The 24,637-nt window shown below is 39.4% G+C and overlaps 1 protein-coding gene across 2 annotated transcripts; it reads right to left on the minus strand.

Moving 5' to 3' along the window:
* Positions 1-574: 574 nt before the first annotated feature.
* LOC136408007 (cardioacceleratory peptide receptor-like) lies at positions 575-24,553 on the minus strand. 2 transcript variants are annotated; one of them, XM_066388838.1, is made up of 9 exons: positions 24,151-24,553; positions 3,823-3,958; positions 3,222-3,325; positions 3,026-3,119; positions 2,846-2,941; positions 1,796-1,996; positions 1,654-1,743; positions 1,326-1,506; positions 578-983 (listed from the first exon to the last, which is right to left on the minus strand). In XM_066388838.1, exons 1-9 carry the CDS (start codon positions 24,301-24,303, stop codon positions 797-799), a joined length of 1,242 nt encoding a protein of 413 aa, XP_066244935.1. In that variant the 5' UTR covers positions 24,304-24,553; the 3' UTR covers positions 578-796. The 2 variants fall into 2 exon arrangements, with proteins under 2 accessions (XP_066244845.1, XP_066244935.1); XM_066388748.1 differs by having other exon boundaries at positions 575-983; positions 2,846-3,119.
* Between the last annotated feature and the right edge of the window lie 84 nt (positions 24,554-24,637).

Genomic DNA, 24,637 nt, shown 5'->3' on the forward strand with positions numbered 1-24,637 from the left:
ATAAACGACGATAATTTAGCTCCCCTGCTAAGTTGGCACTGTGTTCAGTATCTTCGCACTTTGCTTAACACGTAAAAACCATTTATTATTCAAGATTTTATCCAAAAAAACTAAAATAATTAACAATAACAACAAGAAAGTACAACAATTATCATATTTCAATCCCGAACTACTCGGATCATGGAAAATTAAAACGTTATAAAGTCAAAAATCAAAATGACCGCGACATCGAATAGCGTTTTCTCATTAGCCGGGCTCTGTCACTGGCATGTGATATATTTGCATGGCGTTTTTCAATATTGAGGCAACCCAAAATACACTTAACTACTCAATGTGTTCAATTTGCTCTAATTGCTACTAATTACCGGCGTTTAAATGGAAAATGATTATATGTAAACGATAATAATTTATCCCCTGGCACACTGTACGATAACTCGAATCCTTTTTCAATTTCCAAAAACCACTTATAACTTACGATTTCAGGAAAAAGACACTAAAATAATTAACAATAACACCGAAAAAGAATACAATATGTAACTGCTTTCCGTCATAATTGCCAAACTGCATTAAAAAAATAAAATTGCAATACTCGAGTCGTTGGTTCAGCAATTCCTGTTGGTTAGACTGACCCTGGCGATTTATAACCTGCTTCAATTCAACATGTAGGCAACCCGCATTGCACTCAAACAAAAAAAATCCATAAATTTTACCTCATTCATCAATTACCACTAGTTCTTTAAAATAACAAAAACATAAATAATTTGTTAATAAATTAATCCTAATAACCAATAATATTCTACGTCTTTTCGTGTACTAAAGCGACCACAATGGCTGTATGGGCCTTATTAATGGACGTGACCATGTCCGACCTCCTCTTGGCTGTGTTATTGGTGAGCACCTCCGAAATGGTGCTGCTCTTCGTCGTGGAGCTCCTCGACTTCCTTCTCTTCTGTATCTTGCACCATTTAAAGGGGGCGACGTTTCTGTAACAAGCGAACCGAATTGGCTAAGTGCTTTTCGAAAAATGGCACTCTAATGGCGCCTCCACGGCTTTATGGGGCTCATTTACCACAGGCGATTACTCATATAACACACAAGACCCACTTTTCGGTTTCGGGTCAGCGTATAACGTGTGTGTATAAAGTTTAATGCGGGAAGTTTGATGATCGTCGTTCTGCATTTGGATGCGACGACGGCGCTACGTGATCACGGCTCTAGGGGATTGTAATTCGACAAAGCACATTTAAGTGCATATTCGGGGGTATTCCGGTTATAAGTCCCTAAATGGGGGTAACGACATTTCAAGATTTTGATTTTGATCTTACCTAAGGAATTTGCACATGTGCGTAGAAAATATGCAGTAAATGATGGGATTGGCGGCTGAATTTAGAGGCGCCAAACTCTGGATGAATGAGGCAATGGCTGTGTTGGTTTGGGTGGGTGGTATGTAGCCAAATACTTGCAGAAGATCGAAGATGATGTAGGGGCTCCAACACACGATGAAAACTGAAATAATGATAACTAAAACTTGGAGAAAATATCAGAAAATAATTATCAAAAGACCCTTACACAGTTTTCCTTATAGATAGAGATTTGTCACCTCAGCCTTAACTAAGGTTGATTTTAAAAAATTATATCTTAACAAAAACTTACCTGACACAATCACAAAAGTTATCTTAATAGTTTTCACCTTCGCTCTGGGTATCAGTCCCCTAGATGAGGCTCTTCTGTCCCCATCTGAGCCTGAAAAATCAATTCTCCAGTAATCCACAATTCACCATTTTGTCATAATTACCAATGCGTTCGTTTATGGTCCCTCTACGTCCCCTTGCAGCAGGAAACTGCACCGTACTCTTAGTCCAAATGGTCTTAATCATGACCGCATAGCAAGCAGTGATGATGATGGTCGGAATGACGAAAAGGGCCAAAGAAATGAGCACCATATAGAGTTGCCAATGCCACTGCTCCCTGAACTCTATCCAACATTGGGGTTGATCTGAATCAAAATATTTACTGGTAAAGTAAATAATAATTAAAACCGACTGTATGAGGGTAAAAAATTCTGTACCTTCTGCGAAATGAACTCCAGAAAACAAACAAAATTAATTGTGTTTACGAAACCATCTCGCGTGCTCTCACAAATTCCTATTTTGCTCTGATGCGAACTTGGAGAGCAGCTCCAATTTTAAATATATCGCGAATGGCGTACGACTTTTGCATCCAGAATTCGGTTATTTGGCCTGATGGGGCGGGGGGCTGCCTTTAATTAAGTGACCGGAAATTCGCGTTGAGCATACGATGCAACGGAGAAATTTGCCTCGAGACACAATCATGTTAAGCTATATAGGCAATTAATAATGGACCCTTTTTGCCCATAGGAATTTAGTGGAATATTCAAGACGTTTTCGCATCTCAAGCCTTCCCGGGTTTTTGTGGACTATGGTGAGTCCAGGCTCTCATCAAAGAAATAAGAAAACCGTTTACCATGCTTCAATGCTCGTCGTTCATCAAGGAGAAACATATTCAAAATAACCGAGTTATTACTTAAAGTTTGTTAGCGACGACGTAAAGAGGTACATTTGGAAATCTGCTCTGACTCTATTAAGAGAATATTTGCGTGTATTACAAGATGATATACATAAATATCCGCGAGATTCCCGCCTTGCAAAAGAGTAGGTGTTTGCTCAGAAACTGTTTTGGAAACTTTCCAGACAGTTACAATTACTTTCAGTTTTACTCTCGAAACTTGCCGACACTTGATTATATCCCGGATTTTATGAATATTAATTATCTACATATTTTAAAGAAGTTATAACGAGCGAATTTGAAGTATAACCAGACTTACCCTGAACGATCTTTTCTTGATACAAGAAGAGCATTGGAACGGAAAATACGGCGCTCACGGCCCACGCTAGGATAATCAGAATTTTTGCTCTTTTCCCTGAAATAAAACAGCAGTTTCCTTGAGAAAATAGTACAATAATTGCAGCAAGAATGAATCTGCTTCGCTGGAAATTGTACTTACAGCTTCCAGAGAACTTCATGGGATGCCTGATTGCGTCATAGCGGTCGATGCTCAATGATACTAAGACGTACGTTGAGGCGTAAGTCACTAGAGCCTTAAGAAGTTTTGAGAATTAAGAATTGAATGTGGTAAGTTAGAGAGATTATGCCACGTTTCCGGAACTTTGACCATTAATTTCCTATGAATTATTTCTTACCTGAGAAAATTTAATGAAGCGACACCAGGTATCTCCGGCATACCAGGTCACTGTCATACGCCACACTATATCTGTCAACACACTGATGAGGCCGACAGTTAAATCTGAAATATTTGTTAGTTATCTCGAAGGTAAATTATTGGTTCATAACATGAAGCATTAAGCGAATAGGAAACTACCATTCTCCCATTTTATCCGCTAATATCGCCATTTTTTCACCTAAATGACTGGCCATTTTACGGTTTTTGTATAAGCAAGAGAACTCATTTGAAAAGGGTAATTTTTCCCAATCAAATTTTTAACAGTTTTTTTATCAATCACGAAACCTCGTGACTCTGAAAAAAATTCGAAAGAGTGAAAAATTCAGTCAGACACATTCATTCCGTTTTGCATCGCCAAATTTCTTACAACTTCTTCGGGAAAGTCATACGAATTCAGTCACTGCCACCATCGATATTATTAAAATGCATGCATACTTTTTCAATTTCCTTTATATTTTCGTAGGAAAACCCAATTTGACTTTTGTCACGTACGTACCTGCGAAACGAAATGGGACGGGGCAACACGAAATAATTCTTTACGTAACTGCCCTTATTCTTACCAGCAAAAGCCAAATGGGCGATGAAGAATTTCATTCGACTTTTCCGGGGACGGCCTATGAAATGCGTGTACAGGACGCCGCTGTTACCGATCACTATCACTATGAAGAGCACCCAGAGGACAGTGAAGTGTTCTACCTGAAAAAAAAAACAGTCTAGTGATAGATATTAAAAGATTAAAAGAGATAATAAATGCATGGAAATCGCCTAAAATTTGCGCAATAATTCCATTATCCGGACACAATGGTGAATGTAATTTGTTGAATAAAATGCTACAATGCAGTAAAAATTGACCGTGCCTGCGACTCTTTGGGTTAATCAGAAAATTATACCGATTTTTCGGGAAATAAAACAACTTTTGAAAAATTGAGTCACTTTAAAATCAGATTTTTTAGTTTCCCGGTTTGCCTGGTATAAAATAACAGCATCAGACATCCTAAACTTAGGGACAGTATTGAATATCTGACACATGCACCTTCACAGCCCACATAAAGTATGGTTGCCAGAAAACCTCAAGGAGGCCTTGAAAATCGGAGGTACGCCTTAGATAAATTCATCCGTTATCAGCAGTTAGATGTTTGTGGGTCAACAGAAAATAGTTCAATCAACGTCCTACGTCTGCAGTTCCCCGCCTACTGCGAGGTTTTTCCAACGTTCTCAATTATTTACATCTTCATTTAAGCCGCGACCATAAGGAAATCAAAACAAAAGAACGTTGCGGTGTTGCGAAATTAATAAACTCTTGTTAACAGCCTGGAATTCTGTTTTCAGGACCTTTTGATCCCTGTTCGCTTTTTCTCATTCTTCTTCTTGAACCATAACGCGCGAAACTGCAGAGTTAAAACTTCCACGAAGGTGGAAACTAAAGGGTCTCTAAAGGAAACAAGTCACTTTTTCGTTTATTATTTCCCTAGTTCCTACAAAACTACGTCTTTATTCACTATTAGCCGAGCAATAAAAGAACGCATTTCAAACTAGAACGGCAGTTTTGTAATAAGACCTATATTTTCTGGATATTACGGTTTTATTTTACTCCTTTCGAAAGTGACGGGGCAATATCGCTTAACCTTGCACAAACACACAAACATGTGCGTCTAAGCACACACATTCTGAGACTGCATTTAAATGGCGAAGGCCGATAATTTACGTCTTCTCCGACGAGAAACTGCCTGATATAAATAAAACTTTGCTCCCGAGTCATTGACTATGAATTACACGATCTATATTTCCTCGCCCGGCTCGAGAAGGGAAACTTTGTAATTCCCGGGTTGTTTTTCTCAAAATTAATGAACTTGCCGGAGAATTTGAAATTGATAAGCTCTTGAAGCTAGGAAACTTTCTGCTGTGCCAGAAAACCCCGGACAAATGGAATCGGTTGTTTTTCCTATTCCTGGGCGTCCTTCTTGACTGCCTATTCCCGTTTGCGTCCAATAAAATGTCCCCAATCAAACGAATATTTAACAGCAGACCACATGTTAAAGCAAACTTTCTTACTTTCTTGAATGGAATAAAACTCCCCCGAAAGGGTTGTCTTAGTTGGCTCGAATCTGAAACAAAGGAATTTCTAATCGAAGTAACTTTAATTTGCATAAGAGCCAACCTAAAGGGTTTATTGGCACTTAAACTTGATTTCCCTCTCCTCTTCGTTGCTTCTCATCAAGGGAGGAATTCCTGCATATAACTCCAAAAGGCGATGTGCTTAATAAAATTGATACTTTTATGTAGATTGCGATTTTCATAAAAATTGTTTAGAATTTGGAGGGTTTTATAGGGCAATTTTTTCAGCAATAAAGAGTCAATCTAGGTAAAAGCTTCGGGACATTATGTGTTTGTGTCAAATGCAGTGGGGGGTTGGAAGTACTAGCAATGCCGCATGTTTATTACGGTTACTAATTGTAGGTAAATTTGACTTCATTTTGCAGCCTAACGAGGAAAATTTTACTTGAAAATTGGAACGGATTCTGTTTATTCATAGCGTACACATGAAAACTTGAATCAAAATCCAACAAGTGGAAAGTATTAATTCGGTCATTCGACTGTTGGCAAAAAAAAATCCCAATTTCCAATTTGAAATTCCAATCCAGAAAATTCAGCATGGAGCGAGCGACAAATATTCCAATATTACCGCATTCCTATAAACATGAAAATGCTAAAATAACGCACTCCTCAGCGGGCATGATGAAGCATAACGCTGAAAGGGAATTAAATAACTCTGGCCCTAGATATGCTTATGTATATGAACTGAAGCAATTTGATAACTCCCATCCTGGGTATGCTTACATTACAGCCTTAAGCATTTTCATCGTTCAACGTGGCCTTAGAAACATCCAATTTTCTTGCTAATCGCCTCGCGAAATTGAACGTTGCTTCGAAATTAAAAGCTTCCGTTGCTAGAAACTATAAATTCTTGTTTAATTAGGCGCTAATTACCAATTATCCTGTGGTGAATGGTGATTGCTGTTAACAAGCCGTATTAATTTACAGCTTAATTGCACTTCTAAAAGGAATTTTTCCCTGTAACGTAAGAGAATGAAGCTAGTGCGTTCACGTGTAGCGCGTTTCTCTTAACAGCACGGCTAGTAGCTAGTTATTGAAGATGAATCAAAGACCATAGCTGTCTCCGCCGTTAACTGGTATTTGTTGGGGCAGAGGGAATGGAAGGAGGTAGACGTAATGACTAAGGTCAAAGGATGATTGTGGCAAAAATACTATCGCACACATTAAACCTGAAGTATGAAAATCATAATTAAAATACGGGGTGCAATGAGTGAGCTGGGTGATGTGACCAAAAGCAAACCCAAAAGCTTAAAGCCCAGCTTTTTAAATTGATGGCAACTCTGCCAATAATATATTTTCAATGGAAATAGAGAAATTCCATTAAAGCTCCGGTCTGATTTTGTCGGTTCTATGGAATGGAGAAGCTGACCAACGCACTGCTCTGATTTTGTCGTTTTTATGGACATTATTGTGCAGGCAACGTTATCAAATGTCTAAAAACCGGGCAATGCGGCTAAATTATTGAAAAACTTACCAGAACGATAATAAATAAAACCGATGGTTTGTAATTTTTTTTCACCCATTTTCATGACGTGCCCCTATCGGTTATTGAAATACACGGAACGTTTGTGTGGAACAATTATTTTTAGCTCTTTTTTTAGTTCTTATCAGATGCCGCACTATAACGGGTGATCATTAAAAATACCTTAAGTAGTGTCAAGTTCTCTGAAATATCAACGGCAGTCTTCATCAGATTTATGTGGACTTAAAATAGAAATTGGTTCAGTCATCGCTCTACGTTCACAGTTCAGCGCCTAATGCGAGCTTTTTTAATGATCAACGATTTCTCTTTTTAAATTTGTGTCCAAAATCTCCTCTTCGTGATATAGACAGGAAAAACACGCGTCACGCATATAGCTTGACTAAAAGGAAAATGACAGCTTATGGTTTTGTCATGCGAGTAATTGCTAATAAATTGGTTCCAAATTGCAACGTGAAAGGGCGGCTTTATCGGGTCGCCAGATCGCACACTTCGGTTTTATCCGAGTTGTGATGAGCCCTCATGGGAAAGTTTAATTTACTTTGGATTGATGTATGCAGCCCGAAATTAATCTTTTTTTGGAACTAGAATATATTAATAAAATGTATTTTTTTGTTGAACCCATATAGAAGAAGTTCTTCCACCATTTAGTCAAGAAAAGGTATATTTTCCACTAAATACTTAAAATATTCACCCCTAAAAATCACACTAATTTATGTGGTAAGCTTTGCCAGTGTTAGCACTAACAAACATAATGTATTTCCAAGGGGTGGAACGCAAACAGTGGGACCAAACGGGGTCGCTAATGACGTCGTTACTTATACGGTAAGAATGTAGTGAATTAATTTAAGGATATAACAGAGACAGAAAGGGGGGCCTTACAATGCCATTGCAGACTATAAATGGGTTTACGAGCTATTTTACCAAAATTATTACAGTCTATCTATATATTATATAGAAAATTTTCAGCTTACTGCTCGGAAGTTCTTTATCGCCTTGCCAAAACATACTTTTAATACACTGTCCCACTTTACTTGGCATCGCCTTTATTCCGCAATACCAAAGATCACAGATATAATCCCAAGTATTCCCGTCGAAACCTCTAAGGAACATCATTTCGTAGAGACCACAGGATATCTGTGGAGCCCGAGGAATTTCCTTTATCCGCTCATACATGTAAAGGCAAATTTACAGAGCAAATCAAACTTCGCCATTTGACAAAGAAATTCCCCACCGAGAAAATTTCATCTTCCCCAAATTGGGCCCCCGGTTACGAGGAAATTGAATCTGTCGGCTGTCCTAAAATTATATTGGCTGTTTTTCTGGGAAAAATATCGATTTTTTTTTGTTGCCGTAAAGGAATATTATTTATTCCAACTTTGTCGATGCAATGATGTATAGGCAGCCGAGCCAAAGGACAATTTGCATAAAGTTTTTGTCATACCGTTCGGGACCAAATAAAAGGGGGGAGAGCAAATTGTATTTTATAGCCGAGGCTAGAGAAAAAAATGGCTAAAGGTTCAACCGCATATAATAAAGGGATGTTGTTTGGAAATTGCCATGTGGGCAATAAAATTTCCTACGCGGCTCTGGGGCTGAAACTTGGGAGTGATTTGTCGTGGCTGTTTATTAGATTAGCTTCATACAGCTGGACAAAATAGGCAATATTCTGGAATGTTTACGTAAAATATTAGGTAGTAATTGCCGTAACCAAGAATGCTTTATTTGGACAGAATGGTGAAGGAGATTTATCATGGTTTATTATTCCTAGTGCATTGAATTCAGATAATTTTCAGCAGACTTATAAAAGGGCTTTCTTAACATAAAATTCGATTTTCTCTTATTTGTATTTATAGATAATTTCAAAGGAAACCAAGGAACTAACCAATCATGTGCCCTTATTTTGTTGTTCTTTGGTAATTCTTCTTTTGACAAAGTTATCTAGGCATCGCTTTCTCCGCACTTCGAGTTTTAAATCCAATTTGACACCCTCTCTACCGAGAAGAAGATACACAAAACCGTTTCATTTCTTTCGTTTCGGCGTTAGCACGTGCCGCCGTTAACGTCAATGCTAACGGGCATCGCAGACTGAAAAGTAAAGCCATATTGACACGACAAATTGAGCGAGCGAGTCTCTTCAATAATCATAAAAAAGTCAGAGGGAAAACTGAACTAAAGACGCCATAAACTCAGTCCCAAGTCAAGTGACAATAAACTCGCTGGAAATATCGGGGCTTCGCTTTGGTTAAAGTTTACGAGAATCTTCTCGAATAAATGTAGAATGAAATAATGCAATATATACTGGTGTTTGCTGATAAGATAGACGATCGTTCGGAAAGACACGCACTCTCGTCTTGTTTGCGAAAATAGAAAAATCTCTCAGGCAACGACTCTTCAAAAAAAAACAACTTTAATACCTTCTGCGCATTGCTTTTTATTTCCAACAAAAGACCTGGCATAAAAAGTTTATATACCCATTCTTCTATCGGGAAATGTCCAAACCCATGGACTTGCCTCCAATAGCAATGAGTTGTCAACAACCAATAAAGATGAAAACATTGATCTCGCATCAGCCGCAATCATCGCCCCATTGAAAATTTATAAGCTACTTACGTCGCTGACCCACAAGGAATAAAAGGGGGATCCAGCCGGACAAAGGGCCCTTAGAAATCCCCTGGGAGGACCGGAAGTAGAAACTTTTAAGACGGGAAAAGCGAATATTGCGAGAAACGACAATTTCCAATCAGTTCAGACCGATATTTGGCGGGCTGTGTTTTATGGTCTCGGAAATCGTCCCGGCGTGTTGACTTCCTTCCTCGACATTATTCATAAAACACACAAGTATGTAAAGTGACGTCAGATGTTTCGAACACAAAAGGGCTTTTAGGAACGGAGGCGTCTTTCTGATGGTGCACGCAAAAAACGGGGATTTGTCTTAGTCCCACTGTGGCCAGTTTGAAGAGAAAAAGAGGAGAATTTTAAGGCGGCTTATCGAATTGTGTGTCGAGATCATTAATTCGCACCGTTCGGGAGCTAAAAATAAACTCACGCTTACGAGACAATACATTCTCACATCAACGGGCTAAAAGTGAATGAAATTTTTCCGTAATGAACTTCTCAACTTTTTCTTTGCTCTCAGCACTGAAGTAATCAAACGGAAATTAACGAAGCTCGACTGAAACAACGCAGTGGCGCCTGCTCCAAATTTAAATAGACAGCAATTATGCGGCAGTATGTGACCGGCTTATCAAACGTTATTAGACGGATTTGAACAGTTAACAAACGCAGCAAATGCGTACTTTGTTGCCGACAACGCCAGACCGAGACTGCCAATGATCCGGAAATGCACGTTGCGATGTTTTAGGTGCGCATTTTTAATGGTACCACCCAATGAGCTCGCGCGCTAATTATGCAGCAGCTTCTTTCTAAGCAACCAGATCAGAACGTCTGATTTGAATAGCAACGAAATGATCGTGAATCGGTGAGTGCTCGTGAATACAGGCCCTAATGGAAGTTAACGGCAGTAATGTGACCAAATCGTGACGTCAGATATGTGTTGATACTTTAAACGTCAACTTCTCAGGTTATTTTGACGGTCAATCTTGCTGTCAATCTGAGACCCGATTCTTGACATCTCTGTTCTTCTATTCTCTATCCGGGGAGGGCAAGCAGGACGTCTGCTGAACAAGGGACAAGTAGTTTGAAATGGTTGCATATGCAACACAAAATACATTTAATATGAAACTCGTCGTTCAACAATTTAATAATTCTTGCGACTTCATTCATACATTTCCTGAAATATCAACAGCAGTTTCCTTTCAATGAGAGCACTTGTTTGCAGACAGGAAAACAATAAATCTCGAAAAGGAAACATAAATCGCCGGGGGGGTTATATTTCAATCAGGACGAAAACGTGGAAAGCCAGATAAAAACGAAGCGCATAAATCATATTTCGTCTTATCCACTGAGTTAATGATTCGGGAAGTTGGAGATAATCGTGTAGACTTCGTGGGCACGACAGATAAAGTTTGGAACAGGAAACAACAGTGCAAACTTACACTGTTCCAGGGATCTTAGAGCCTCTAATGAACATTGAGCATTAGAGTATCAATGGCAATATTTCACGGACCATTAATCAGGACGGAATAGCTGCCTTTTTCCATAATATCTGATGCGCTTTTCTTTGACATGCCATTAGGGCTCCAGAGCCCCAATTTGTTTGCTGTGGTACCAGACCTACTTACATAAAATTCCGTGTATTTGCAGCGGGAAGATGCATTCATGAAGCTAAAAGTTCGGTATAAATTCGCTCTGGAACGGAGTGAAATGTCTGTGACTGTCGCAACTTTCGGAGTCACTGACCATTTTAAGCTCAATAGTCAACGTTTTTGTCTTAGAAAAGCACAACCCTTTTAATGCGTTTTCATATTGACAAATCCAATTACGCTTTGCTTACAATTTACAACGGAACATAATCCTATAAACTGCACTCAAATAGTGACAAATTAACTTGGGAGTTTTTATTTAAAAAGCAATTAGATTGAGCATCATTGCTCCGGCAAAGAGAGCCCTTGATTAACCCCACATTCCAGGAAATTGTATGGAAAACAACCGGAAAATACGTGATTATGACAGTCCTTTACATAAGAGGACGAAAGAAAATCGAGTTTCATTAGGGTTAAGTGGCTGAGAGATTCAATTAGGGAATCTGGCTTTCAAAGGGCTTAAGCCAAAGCCGAGCGAAAGCCGAGCGAAAGCTTCATAAAACGTCTTCTGTTTAACTTCTTTAACTTGGCTAAAACGTTATGTGAAACATAAATTGTGATGAAGCAAATTTCTTTAATCTCGTCTTCGCCTTTTTTTCAAGACAAGAGTTCTGCTGCTTGTTTGTTTTCGGACTGTTTTCACTTGAGTTTGAACCCCCTCAAAGGAAAAGGTCACGTACAAACAGCTCGAAAATAATCAGTCATTAAACGATGCTAAAGCCTGTTGGAAGCGCGTTTTTTCTGTGTTTACCTGGGCATTTTTTAAACAGCTTCCAATTATATCTTACACATACAAGACATAAACAACTTAATTCTCCTCTAATGATGATAGGTGTGTATTTTGCTCAATAATGGGGTTAACAAATACTTCGTCGAAAGTTCGTATATTTAATCCAATTGAAGTCCAGAATGGAAGGATGCACAACGACGAATTGACAAATTGGAATTGAATATCTCGAGTCGGAATTGCATACCGAAAGAGTCCCTCTCAGGTTCCAAGGATCGGAAAATATCGACGACTCTGGAAAATGCAAATTTGAGAAAATCGGCGATTTTCCGATGGTACCCGTCTAGTGGAGGAATTTGAAAGTTCCGATTTAATGGAGATTTTATTGGAATTCACAAGAATATGTTTCGCAAAAATGTCTTATTTTTGTTGTTATTTATACATTTTTATGAACATCACGAGTAAACATTGTGGTAAACAATGTAAATAATAAATTTTTCAATAATTTCCATAAATGAAGCAAATACGGCTGAAAGATGGCCAATCGGATCGCACATGAAATCCTATTGGCCCCCGGATGATAGCCGGCCAATCCGCTATGGATAGAACCTCGGTAATCTTGGTATCGAACTTTGAGCGCTCAGAGTATCGGCCCATCTCACTTCTAATTATTAAAAATTAACAGGAAAAGTGAAACAAAAGATTACCTCCTACGTTTTCTTTGCGCTTGATATCAAATCCATCTAAGGACCGACAATGCGTAAGTTCACATTATATCAAAAGTTTCTTGATGCGATTTCTCTTAGAAATTACGGTCAAAACTCACCGGCAATACGTCAGAAAACTCCGAAGGCCCTAGCCTTTATCTAGCACTCCACATTTTCCAGGTCCCGACCTCGTATTTTCCCAAAATAACCGAATAAGGTGGAAGAAAGCCGAAACTACCTGCCGCCATGTAACCGTCTGGGCAAAAACAAAAAACGTCTCAAGATGGCGTCGAACACGATGCATGTGGTAGGGGGAGGTGAAAGGGAAAAAGCGAAATCAAAATTGCACAATGACGAATGAAATTCAAAAATTTGGCAAACATTCTAAAGTTCATTTTGCAACTGGAGAAGCGAGGTGGATAAAGAAACCTAGAGAAAGTGGTATGAGTTTGAGCATATTAAAGGTGCGCTCTGCATCTGAAGAACTGCCACTGTTGTTGCTGGTCTCGCTTGTCAGCTCAGTTATGAAATGAGCCTGCTTTCATTATATAATAGGTTACAAAATGACACCCGTTTAATGACCGATTTTGATTAAAAAACTGTCACTTTATTTATCAAAATTAGAAAAAACGTTCTTTTTCACTCGAATCTTTGTACCAGTCTACAACAGCGTTAAAAGTAGAACACATTTATTTCTCTTTTGAGCAGTTAGTCAAGACGAATGACATAAAAGATGAAAAATGAACCGATCCGGGTCAAAGGACGCTCGTTTCCATTTTACTTAATATAGGAATTTTGGAAGGAACGATGCCATTCCGTGTTTTATACGCCGCAGTGGTCGAAGGGTCTGGGAACGGCCCATTTTCTTTCGAGTAATAAGGACCCTTTCCTTTTCAGTTAACGTGCTTTGAAATGAAGGTTGGGACTAGTACCGTTGAGGTGCCAAAAACGCATAAAAAATTCTTTGTAAACAAATTAAGTCCGGCCCTTGTTTAGCGCTAAACTAGTCAAACCGGGTTTTGTTCGTAATACTAGCTGTGTGCCGTATAAGTTACTAGGGGCACAATAAAAATGTTGACAAGAACAAATAGACTTGATGCAATTAACATTTTCGCGTTTCTAGGCAGAGCCGCACTCAAACCCGGAGTAAAAACTACAAACTACATATGGTGACTTAGACAGACTCCGGACCTGCCTGCAATAGGAACAATCAGCAGAGATGTAACTCCCTATTTGTTTCAAATGTAGAAGTATTCTATTCCGCATACTTGTCATTTGAAATGTTTTATGCCTCGTAATAGCTGTATATTCAAGGAGGTTGTAGAAGCCATCCATTATATCCATTATCAGAGCTGTTAAGGCACACAATACACAATGGTTTGGGCAATTGCAGCACTCGTGGGGAATACCTTGTTTTCTATGATTAGTTGGGCATTGAATGCAGTTTCAGAGATTTATAGATGGATAAATCGGTTTATATTTACTAAAGACAATGATTTCCAATGAAAACAGAGTCTGTGCGCTTTTCTAAGACCCGTTTGGGACGACTTTCAGACAGAATAATACGGCTGCACTGCTCCATCTGAATTCTTAAACATCTAGCATTAAACACACAAAAGGAAGGGGAAGAGAAATAACAATAAACATTTTAAATCCATCCCTGTCTTTCAGTTTCACTATTTCTACATCATTAGCAGGGCTTTAGTCCTCATAGAAACAGGCAAGAAGTTCTTCAGCACATACAGATGGCGCCCCTGGTAGTACCTACCCTTCAGAGCAATAAGTTTATGTTTAACTGGTCACTCCTTTACTCTTGCTTCACAGGGGTTGATTGGAATCTCGAAAAAGTGGATTAAACTTTAGTCAGCAGTGGTACGATGGGCTTCCCCTTCGCTAAGACGGGCGAAACTATGAAGTTTCTTAAAAAGCCTAGGAAGTGTTCCGACATTCTTGGGCCGTTGGCAGGCCGAAAAACTCTGCTTGTTTGAACGTAAGGGGATGCCTGCACTGCAGTATAGTTTTGGCATAGTTTGCTCCTTCGAGATCATAAACAGGATTTGGGGATGCGGCAGCACGCACAGATAGCGCCGCTGGCGGTCACTAGGTGACAAGTCTGCGTTCTGTAATTTCTTCGCTTGTTCGGATAAGAACGAGAACGAAAGCCCTTATTGACGGCAGGTTGAAATTAGGACTACTTTGATATTTACATATAAGATTTTTGGGCGACTTTCAGAGTTTTGTCATTGTTTTGCTGCTTGTCGGTTTTATTAAGATCAGCTAAGCACCCTGCGAGCTCCACTTTTGCGTGGATTATGCCGGACCAAAGTCCAGGCCAACTTTCTTTTATACTACTTTAGATAAAAAACAGTTTCATTCGAATTTTAATTTCTGATTAAGTTTAATAGTTTGCTTAAATGCCTGTCAGGTCAGTTCAAGTTAATTCTGGTTCAAGTCCGAACCAGAAACCACAGCTTCTGACGCCTGATGTGGACTAGCCGGCTAGTACTGATGATAACTTCGAAACTCAAAACGGTGAATCTCGCAGTGAAGGAACAGACACACACTGGGGTTTCTGGTCAAATAAGGGAAGGCATGGATTTTTCAGAAGGCTCAAGTGCCACTTAGAGTTCGAGACTATTGATTTATTGTGGTTGGTACTGAAAGAAATATTATAACTGTGTGGGTTTGAGCAATTTTATCGCTTTCGCGGATGCGGCTTTGCCTAAACCAACATGTTTTTTATCAAGTTTAAACTTTGTTTTTCTTATTTTTGAGTAACCCAAAAATAAATGTAATAAAATACACTCAAACGAAGCAAACGCCTCGTCTGTTACCAATTTGCCCAGATACTAAACTTCCAGACTTTTAGCTTAACCAAACTGTATTTTGCCGATAAAAATAATCTGTTTTGCTAACCCAGATGAAAAAGTTTATAGTTTGCGGTTTCCTGATCTTTCCTGCAGTACCATAAAACCTAATTTTTAATTTTTTGGGGCCGTGGATTTCACCCGTTACAAGAGCCACCGCTCCCTTTGATATCGAACGATTTTTCCTCTTTTTTTTTTTAATTTTCAACCACAAAACTTACCGCCTTTTTACGACAATCTCACGATAAATAAAACATACAAGGAACCTAAACGTCACGTTTAATTAGCTTATTACCGACGCGGATCGACCGCTAACCGGTGGACAGCTCTCGGAGTTATTGCGACATAAAAAAGAAAAACGGGCCTTTAAAATGTATAATAGGGATACTGAAAATCGGCAGCCGTCACTTATTTGTTGCTCATAAAGACATTGCGACTAATCCGAAGTGAATAAATCCGTTTTTATGAGTTCTGCGACCGAGATAATTGACACGAAAATTAAAGGGGAAAATTAAATTGTATGCCGACTTCTTCAAGTTGTTTTGTTGCAGAAACCAGGAAGTTAAAGTGTGCCCAAAGTCCAGTTTGTAGGGACGCCCCTGAATCATGATTAAAGACTCAATTGCTGGGCTCTAATTTCGTTTTCCCTTAGGTAGCATGTGTCTGAAATTGGCTGTGGACCCCCGAAACTCAACCCGACGACATCACTAATTATTGTATCTCTCTCTGCCCCGTTTTTGCTATTTTTTAGCGGTAAAAAATTCAGAAAATTCGGGCATCTCGGGCATTCGTCACCTGTCGCGTCTAAATTATTAGCAAAAAACGTTTATTTCAGGACTGTTCCGTAGACGACACAGCGCTACCAGCAGGTACGAAAATAGAAGCAATAATTTGAATAAAAGTCCAATAAAAATTCAGGGCTTTTAATCTGGGGCATTTAAATTTTGCGCTATTCGGCAACTTGCCGCCGCTTTATCAAATGCGTTTCCCCTATCGTTATCGGCTTTCGAAATTACCCTGATAACCCACAAAAAAAAAGTCTAAATCGGACGCAAAACGGGGAAAAACGTGCGCGTTTTTGTAACATTTTCTTTCAAATTTGGTGAGTGACCGAAATGTTTTTGAACAGAATGTAAGGCACACAAAAATGGGAGATTATTAGGCCTTCTTGCAAACAACGGTCTGGATCGGATTGATCCTCTCAGCTCACTTCCAGCCGATCCAACCCCCCGATCATCCTTGGAGAATTCGTGAATTTTAAAAGCGACGATACGCCAATGATTTAACATGCACTGAGTGCTGTAAAAACTCTCCGTAATCCGTAATTCTATGATAATTAGCAGGACCAAAAGAAGCATAAAAATAAGGACACAAATTGGGTCCTGAAGCATTGGGATGCTCCAAGGATGTACTGTATTTTGAGCACTGTGAGCAGTGGCGGACACATGGCCGGGGGTTTCGAGAGCTAAAGCCCTCGTAAATTTGCCTTATGCCGAGGGATCGGGACCGATTTATCCCTGGATTCACCACTGAAAATATATATATTTCTCTTTCTCTGGAATTTCAAATTCCGTACAAATTACATTTCTTGCCTCGCTTGAAGTTACTCTACATATGAAATGAAATAATGGACATTTCTATAGGCTCGAGGTTAAGTGTTCACCTGTCTACTCGCACAAGAATTCGATTCTTAATTAAATTCTCTCCCTTAAAAATCGCATAATTTTACGCATATAAAACACCATTACAAGATCCAATTGACAAGGCTTTTTCTCCCTCGATTTTTAATAAATGCCAGATCTATCACGTTCTAAAATTATTCCAATTTATTCCTATGTCAATTGGTAGTAAAAATTTAAATATCCCACTTGTTGCATATAAATCATGAAGCCGTGAAAAATCGCAACTCCAGCCGTCGAAGGCGATAATGAGATTTAAATGACTTTGTAAGTTTCCCTCGGCAACCGCTAAAGCTATCACTTCCGGGAAATTTCCTCAATTTGTCTCAATTTTTCATTAAAAAGAGCTATTTTGGTGCGTTGATCTTCTAACTGCATAAGTACGTCAGAGTGCCGCTAGGTGGAGCAGGTAGAGTCTGAGCAGAGCAAATTAAAAGATGGCGCCACGTGGAATTTTGCCGCTGAAACCTTTAATGTCATTTTGCCAGATTTTTTAATAACAGTGAAAACTTAATTAAAATCCTCTTACAGTAACTTAGAGGTTTCATTCGGGAACGCTCAACTTATAATATAATTTCCTTGCGTTCGTTCTTCGTCCAGCGTGAATATTTAATGCCGTGTTCACACTAATTTGTCGCTTTAGCCCCATTATTCGCGGTTACGCTTTAATCCCTAATTGCTTCGAATTTAATTTAAGGCCTTAAATGGAGTCCATGTGGGCTTTTAAAGTAAATAATATTCCGCAGCTCGAATTGCTTTTAAAGGGAGAAAATCGAAAGTTAATTGTTCGAGTTCACAAAAAAAATTGACGAAGGAAAAATGAGCGAAAAGATAATGGATCGCGAATCAAGGCCTGGCGAACTTTGCCAGTGAGACGATTTCCATGGGAGTGGCGAAATTGAATAATGTTCTGCTCTGATTCTGTCGCTTTTATTGAAATTATCCTGCCGGCAAAGTTAGCAGGAGTTTGAAAATCCGGGGCTAAACTGAAACTAAAGAGAGTTTTCGAATAAAACGTCAGGAAAACTATAAAAGGGGTCATCAGCATCGATAGCTTTTTCCCCCCATCTTGACAAGATGGCGGACAATTTTCCAGTGTTCACCGGTGGCAGTTGTTTTCAATTCAATCTCATTACCTCCGGTACAGGGAGGTCCGGCCCCAAGAACGTGTTTATGCATGGTGCGAGTGCGTCTGATACCCATAAAAGGACGTTCATCGGGCCCATACATTGCAACACTGACCATTCGAGACTGAAATCTGAATGTTTCTTGTCTTTTTTGTTTATTTTGGGCGCCTGTTCCCTCGCCCCACGACGCACTAAGGATTATTAATGACCCAAGATTAATTACTGCCAGCGTGAACAGCTGGTCGCAATCACGAAGGTGTCTCTCGTCCACCAAAAATGACAGCTTAGATATTGGCAAAATTGGTATTCCCTTTGCCGGTTTGAATCGAATGGTATTATAGTAATGTAATACTGTCACGAAAACGGCTAATAATGGAACGGCAAACAGTGGCGGGTAATTTCGCGTTAGGCACGGATCCACGTCGGCAATTTAATCTATGAGGACTGATTAGATGCCGGAATAATAATCGGGATGCAATTATTCAATAGTTACTTCCAAGAACAAGCCTTTTCGCCTTAATTACTATTTTTCCCAAGCTCATGCGTCATTCAAACGTCGAGACTATCAGAAGTTGTATCGCTGTTCTGGTTTGCTCAATTCTTAGGGTTAAGTAATGTTCTGGTGGTGTGTTGTTACGTAATAATAATGGTGCAAAGTTCGGAATAACGTTGTATTCAAGGCCGCCAGGAAGAGTTGTTCCGGTTTCTAACCTACAGTGCGAAAAATTGGTGAAACTGTTGTGATAAACCGTCGAATTTTGGCAGGAATTTTGCTATAAAGAAAAATCTCGCACGCCACTGTACGAAATTTGCTGTCATTACTGGCTACATGGAATTTTTCTCCACGCTCTACGAGGGCCGTTCCGTAAGTTGCAACAGTTCGCAGAAGATCTTCCGTGGGCGATTCGCCTCCTCACGAGGATTTTAAAATTGTTTTGTCTTTCTCTACTTTGTTCACAAGCAGCTTTTACTTAATTTTATCACTGCAGCATGTCCTCCATCACATTAGCGTTTGAGTTAAATTTTATTAAATTCTGCATAAAATTATATTAAATATTGGCAAGAAAATTGCGCGATAAAATCGAATTTGAATATGTGAATAAAACTGCGTTAAATCCTGCGTAAAATTGGGTTAAATTTGCGATTTTTTATGAATAAAAAGGCTGACTTCAGTGGAGTCAACAGTTGGACAACTGCGGGGGTTTCTGCTGAATGAGGCGCTACCTTTTAAATAGAATTAAACGGGTCGTTTCTAGCAGGCGTAAGGCCCTCTCCAAATTAAAAACAAAATTGGATTTCTAAGAACTTAAGTGCTTCGCTGGTTTTCATGAAGATTGAAACTTTAATTACATATTATCTATTGAGTCCTGTATGGGTTCCCTGTAACTTGAAAACATGCATTTGAAGCCAATAAAACAGAGGCGTGCCAAAGAAAACTTTAAAGTAAGGCCAACAACGAATGAAATTGGACAAATAAGTTCGAAAAATTTTTGGATTTTATTGTGATACGCCAATGATTAACGCATGTTGTGTACTGTAATTGTTGCCTGCAATTTGAACAATTATTCTTTATGTATAGCAAAAGTAGCAGCTGCGCGCTGAACGCAGTTTTGAACGGGGCGAAAAAGTGGAACGGACAGCATCATTTGAAAAAGATTCTGAGTCTAAAATATTGTAATGCGCTAATGCTAAACTATAAATTAAGCGATATGGGGCACTTCTATAATTTGAAAAAGGTACATTTTAATCCGATGAAAACAGGGTCGCGCAGAGCACAATTTCCAGGTTAGACCTAACGACAATAAAAATCATAAATTTGCAGCTATAAATAAGGAAAATTGCTAGATCCGAAGGGGCCGTGATACGCCATTGATTGCCGAGTGCTGTGAAGGTTCCACGTAATTTGAAAAATTTTGTACTTAAAATTAGTAAAAGCCATGACCTGCCGGATTCTATTTCGAGCTCTTATACAGCACAAAAGAAGCGTAAACCAGAGAAAAAAATCAGCCCGTAAACGCTGAGATGTGCAGGCGGTAGGTACCGCAGTACTGCGCCTGGGGCCGAGACCTACATGAATTATTTGCTTCGCATCGAGGCCCATCACTCCCCCCGGTTCGCCCGAGTAGTGAAAATTCCCAGAATCTATTCCAATGGACGTATTAATTTATTAACCTGTCTTCACCTGTAAAATCCTTAGAATTCAATGCATAAATATAGCCCGAGCAGACGCAGTCAGTGGCACGATTATTCAATTTAAAAATCGCGAAATGAGAAAAGCGCTGTGTCGTTTGATTGATGATCCTGCACACTCCATTTAACTTAAGCAGCATAAATTTGCATGTTTAACCGCAGTTTGTGAATGTAATTTTTCCTCCATTTGATTAACATACTTAGCCAACGTTCATGCGAATGTGTGAAGTGCATAATGGAATTTAGTTATTCATTAATCGAGCCGACTTTCTGGTTCAATAATACCCGTGAATTCTACGGACAACAGGCTGAAAATTATTTTCGGAAGGTTCGATCCTCGTAAATCTGTCGGCAGATGAGCACGTGCGCGACCAGTGCAACAATCGTTGACATAACGCGCAAAATAATTGGCCGCGTTTAATTACCGCACCTGAAGCTCGTTTTCTTCAAGCCGCCCATATCCCCGCAAACACCCAATAGAAATTTACCTAATTATTTATCTTGTCTGACCTTTTACGGGCTGCAGCATGTCCGCTGAAGTTTTTCTCCTAGACGAACGTTTTACATACACCTGAATGAGAAAATTCTTCTTCGGCTACTTTAAAGCTTGATAATGCTCATAATTCCCCGTCATTGATCCTTATTTGTAAACGCAGGATTAGATCTCCATGAAATAAGAATGTTAAACGTTTCGCTGAAGGATTTACGAGAGCTTATTTTATTGAACATTCCGGACTTCAACGGCGAGGATTAATGCCAGTTTCATCACCGAATAAAAGGAGCGCGAAAACACTTTTTGTGTCAGAAACTGGCCAATTTTAATAAATCCCTTGACCTTCGCTTTGCGCGAGCGTGGCTTTTCGGAATTTTGAGAAAAACCGGGTCTCCAGAGCCGAGGGCGAGGGCGAGTTTCCAGGTCTTAAAGAAACTCGTCTCCAATGGTAAAACGCCAATTATCGCCACTTCACGCAGGAAAGAGGCACGGCAGAACTGTGGCTCAGCTCGACGATTCTAAAACCGAATTTTCACTACATTTTTACTTCATTTTGCGACACACCTAACCCTTGACCTTGCCATCGTCAAGCCCAAAACAAGACCGGTATTCACAATAGTTTCCCGCTGCATTAATGGAAGAGAATAACGCAACCAGCAGGCCCATAAAAGCCTCCGTGAAAGTACTGCAAATAATTAAAAGTGCATCTTAACAGCATCTAGCCGGTACCATTAAATGCAAATAAGGTCGCTCATTACGGGAAACTATTTAAAAATTGCTGTATACGATCCACCGTGGAATGGCACTGGATGCAATCAAGATGGTAATCATAAAGTAGTATTTCGATGGAGGCTCGAGGAAAACATGTGTATGGCAGTTACTTTTACGGCTGTCGCATTTCATTGTGAATAATAATCACTTTTGGCCTCTGACGTGAAACAATTTCGGTCCAAAAGCTGGAGCATATAAGTAAATCGCAGGCCCCAAATCGAACCCTAATGATCCCGAAATCCGCTCCATTGTGTCCTCTAATCACTTCAAAACCGAATCGAATAACTATGAGCAGACACATTCCACTCGATCTATGGGACAAATTTAATTTCAGTGCTGCATGTCTGCCAGCGAAATTAATTTCAAAGACTCTGACTAATTTTGCAGATCGGCAATTAAACTTTAGGTTAAACTGATCAACCCTTATAACGAAACCATCCCCCAGGCCCGAGGTTTATGTAAGTATATGTAAGTAAGTTCGACCAAATGGTGCCACGGTTCAGTGAAAGCTTGTCGGCTTAAATTAAGAAATTTTGAGTTAATTAATCGAAACCAGGTAACACAAGTGGCCGCAGATTTAATTTAGTATCCAGATTAGAGGGCAAAGTCGCATATATCCAAATTAAATTTATCCAACGCACTAAAGGCAGATTGTTCTGGATCGTAACCAATGGTCGTAACCCCGAATTGTCGAATTTGGATTGATTGGACTCTGCTGCCACTGCTGATTTGTTTCATTTATAGTGGCACGATTTAGGAAAACCCACGTTTGAGTGTAAGTGGTTTTGCTTAAAGCGTTACCAGGTGTCCGCATTTGTCATGTCTTTGTTTGGCCAAAATCAATTTGAGCAATTTTCTTCACCGATGGACAGGAAAATGTAATACAAATTCGAGTTAGGGCCAGAGATACGGGGATTATTTTATAAGCAGCAATTATTTAAATTTGTTTGAAAGATTTTCCATGACTGGTTGCTAGAAACTTTTATAGAATCAATGAAACGGTTAAAAGGCACCTTTGTGGCGAGTTACTAAATTTAATTACGTAATGTAGCCTTATCACACTGATGTTTAATGAAAGCCAAACTTCTGGATAGTCCCTCGTATGCCTCCCTCACGATTAGCGAGCGCTGCACAGGCAACCAGGCACACATCCGACAGTGTTTAAAGCCTCTGGTTACAAATCAAACAGTATAAAAAAATACTAACGCAACTTAGCTATCGCTTGCTGATAAATATTAGATTTGAGCAAAGGGGTGAAATTTGTCGATTATAGCGTCAAGGCTCTGCGGAAAAAGCTATAATATGCCGAGGTATTTGAACATTTTTCATACGCATAACTTGTGCCGGTGTCTGGCATTTCACAGGGAATATTAGTTAATATTATTCGATATCACTCGCATATACTCCACTACTCATATATACTCACAGTTTTTAGCAAAGCTTCAGCAATTCATAAAAAAAAACGCAAAAAGGCCAGTTTTGGAACAGTTTTCAGGCTTGCAAGATTTCAAATAATGCAGTGGTCAAATTTCTAAGGGCCAGAGTCCAGAATCTTCACATTTAATCACGTCAAACAAAAGTGAAATTTGAAAAATTGTCACTCCCGAGATAGGAAGAATATTTTCATTACTACTGGAACGCGTATTCTCAGTATTGTGAAATTTTCGGTCAGATTCTAGAATAATACGACGATTTGAATTCATTTTCACACCATGTTGGTAAAAGAACGAACAATGCACATTATTGACAGGTGTCAGAGCCTGACGTTTAAGGCAATGACTGTTAGAAACAATAGGCCATTAAGTAATGCGTCATCAAACGTGGGCATGTGAATATCTGTTCTTGCCAGTTTTAATTGGCACGAAATACCCTAATGGGTAAGTAACAACTAAATAGAAACACATTTCGCCTGTGTTTCCACTCCACTAACAGCTCCTCAAAATCCTAATTATTACAACTATTATAACGGGAAACATCTCTGTCACCTACAAGACAAAACCCCATGTTTCCAGTCTCCATTGTTACCTAAGCTCGTTTATCTCCTGGAAATTAGCTAAAACCTGCATCAGACGGGAAAATTGTCTTTTATCTCCGGAAAACGTACCGTTTTGTTAATGGAAATTTACCAGACGAGGAGCGTGACACTTGTTTCAAGACTAAATTACCATTAAAACCTAAAACACTTTCTTCAGCTCTTGGAGATTTAGGTGTAAAACAATTACTATTCCGGATTAAGGGAAAATAACGTATTTACATGAGAGAACGTGCTTGACTCAACTTTTCCATCAATCAAAGAAATCGCACTTCAACTACATCTTGTGCATTAAAAAACTGAACGGAAAGTGGAAACTTTCCACGTGCGAACGGTTTATATGCCGCAATTGAATTGCGAATTAACTTTTTTCCTATTTTCATCAGGCACATTTCCCGCGTCGGGCCTCATTCGAAATCCAGCAAAAACACTTACCTCATACAAGTAAAACGAGTCTATGGCAGACCCATTGTCGCTCTTGAACACGCTTTGCGTCGCCTTTATACAAGAACAGTTTTCGTTGCAGTCCTTAAAGTCGGTCAGCTCTTCGAAAGCTCTGGAACAGTTTTTGAGATACATTAGAACCATCACTTCAAAACTCGATTTTCCTCATCATTTTATCATAGGAAACGATAGGGCAAAAGTTTCCTTTTCGCGCTGGAAAACTCGAAACAAAAGTTGTATTTACTCTGATACGGGTTTAATCGCCAAATCCGCCAAAAAAACAAAAGCCGGAAAAACAAATATTGCGGACGGCGGGAAACAAGTGAATTACGACGCTGAAACAGTCGCCGGTCGGCGTCGCGCGAATAGTGGCAGCAGGGCCTTCTTTGGTCTGCGACGCGCCAACCTGGAATGAAGCGAAGAGCGGAAAAAGACTTTTGGCTCTGGTTTTTGACGTTTGTCTCAATGACATACATGC

Source organism: Euwallacea similis, chromosome 1, assembly GCF_039881205.1.
Source record: "Euwallacea similis isolate ESF13 chromosome 1, ESF131.1, whole genome shotgun sequence".
Taxonomy (NCBI): Eukaryota; Metazoa; Arthropoda; class Insecta; order Coleoptera; family Curculionidae; genus Euwallacea; species Euwallacea similis.

Excerpts from the sequence above, each read along its gene's own strand:
- LOC136408007 (XM_066388748.1), bottom strand. The coding sequence starts at position 24,303 with ATGGTTCTAATGTATCTCAAAAACTGTTCCAGAGCTTTCGAAGAGCTG. Across the intron at positions 1,997-2,845 it reads TCAAGAAAAGATCGTTCAGG|ATCAACCCCAATGTTGGATA; the intron begins GTAAGTCTGGTT and ends ATTTTGATTCAG. Across the intron at positions 1,744-1,795 it reads GACCATAAACGAACGCATTG|GCTCAGATGGGGACAGAAGA; the intron begins GTAATTATGACA and ends TTGATTTTTCAG.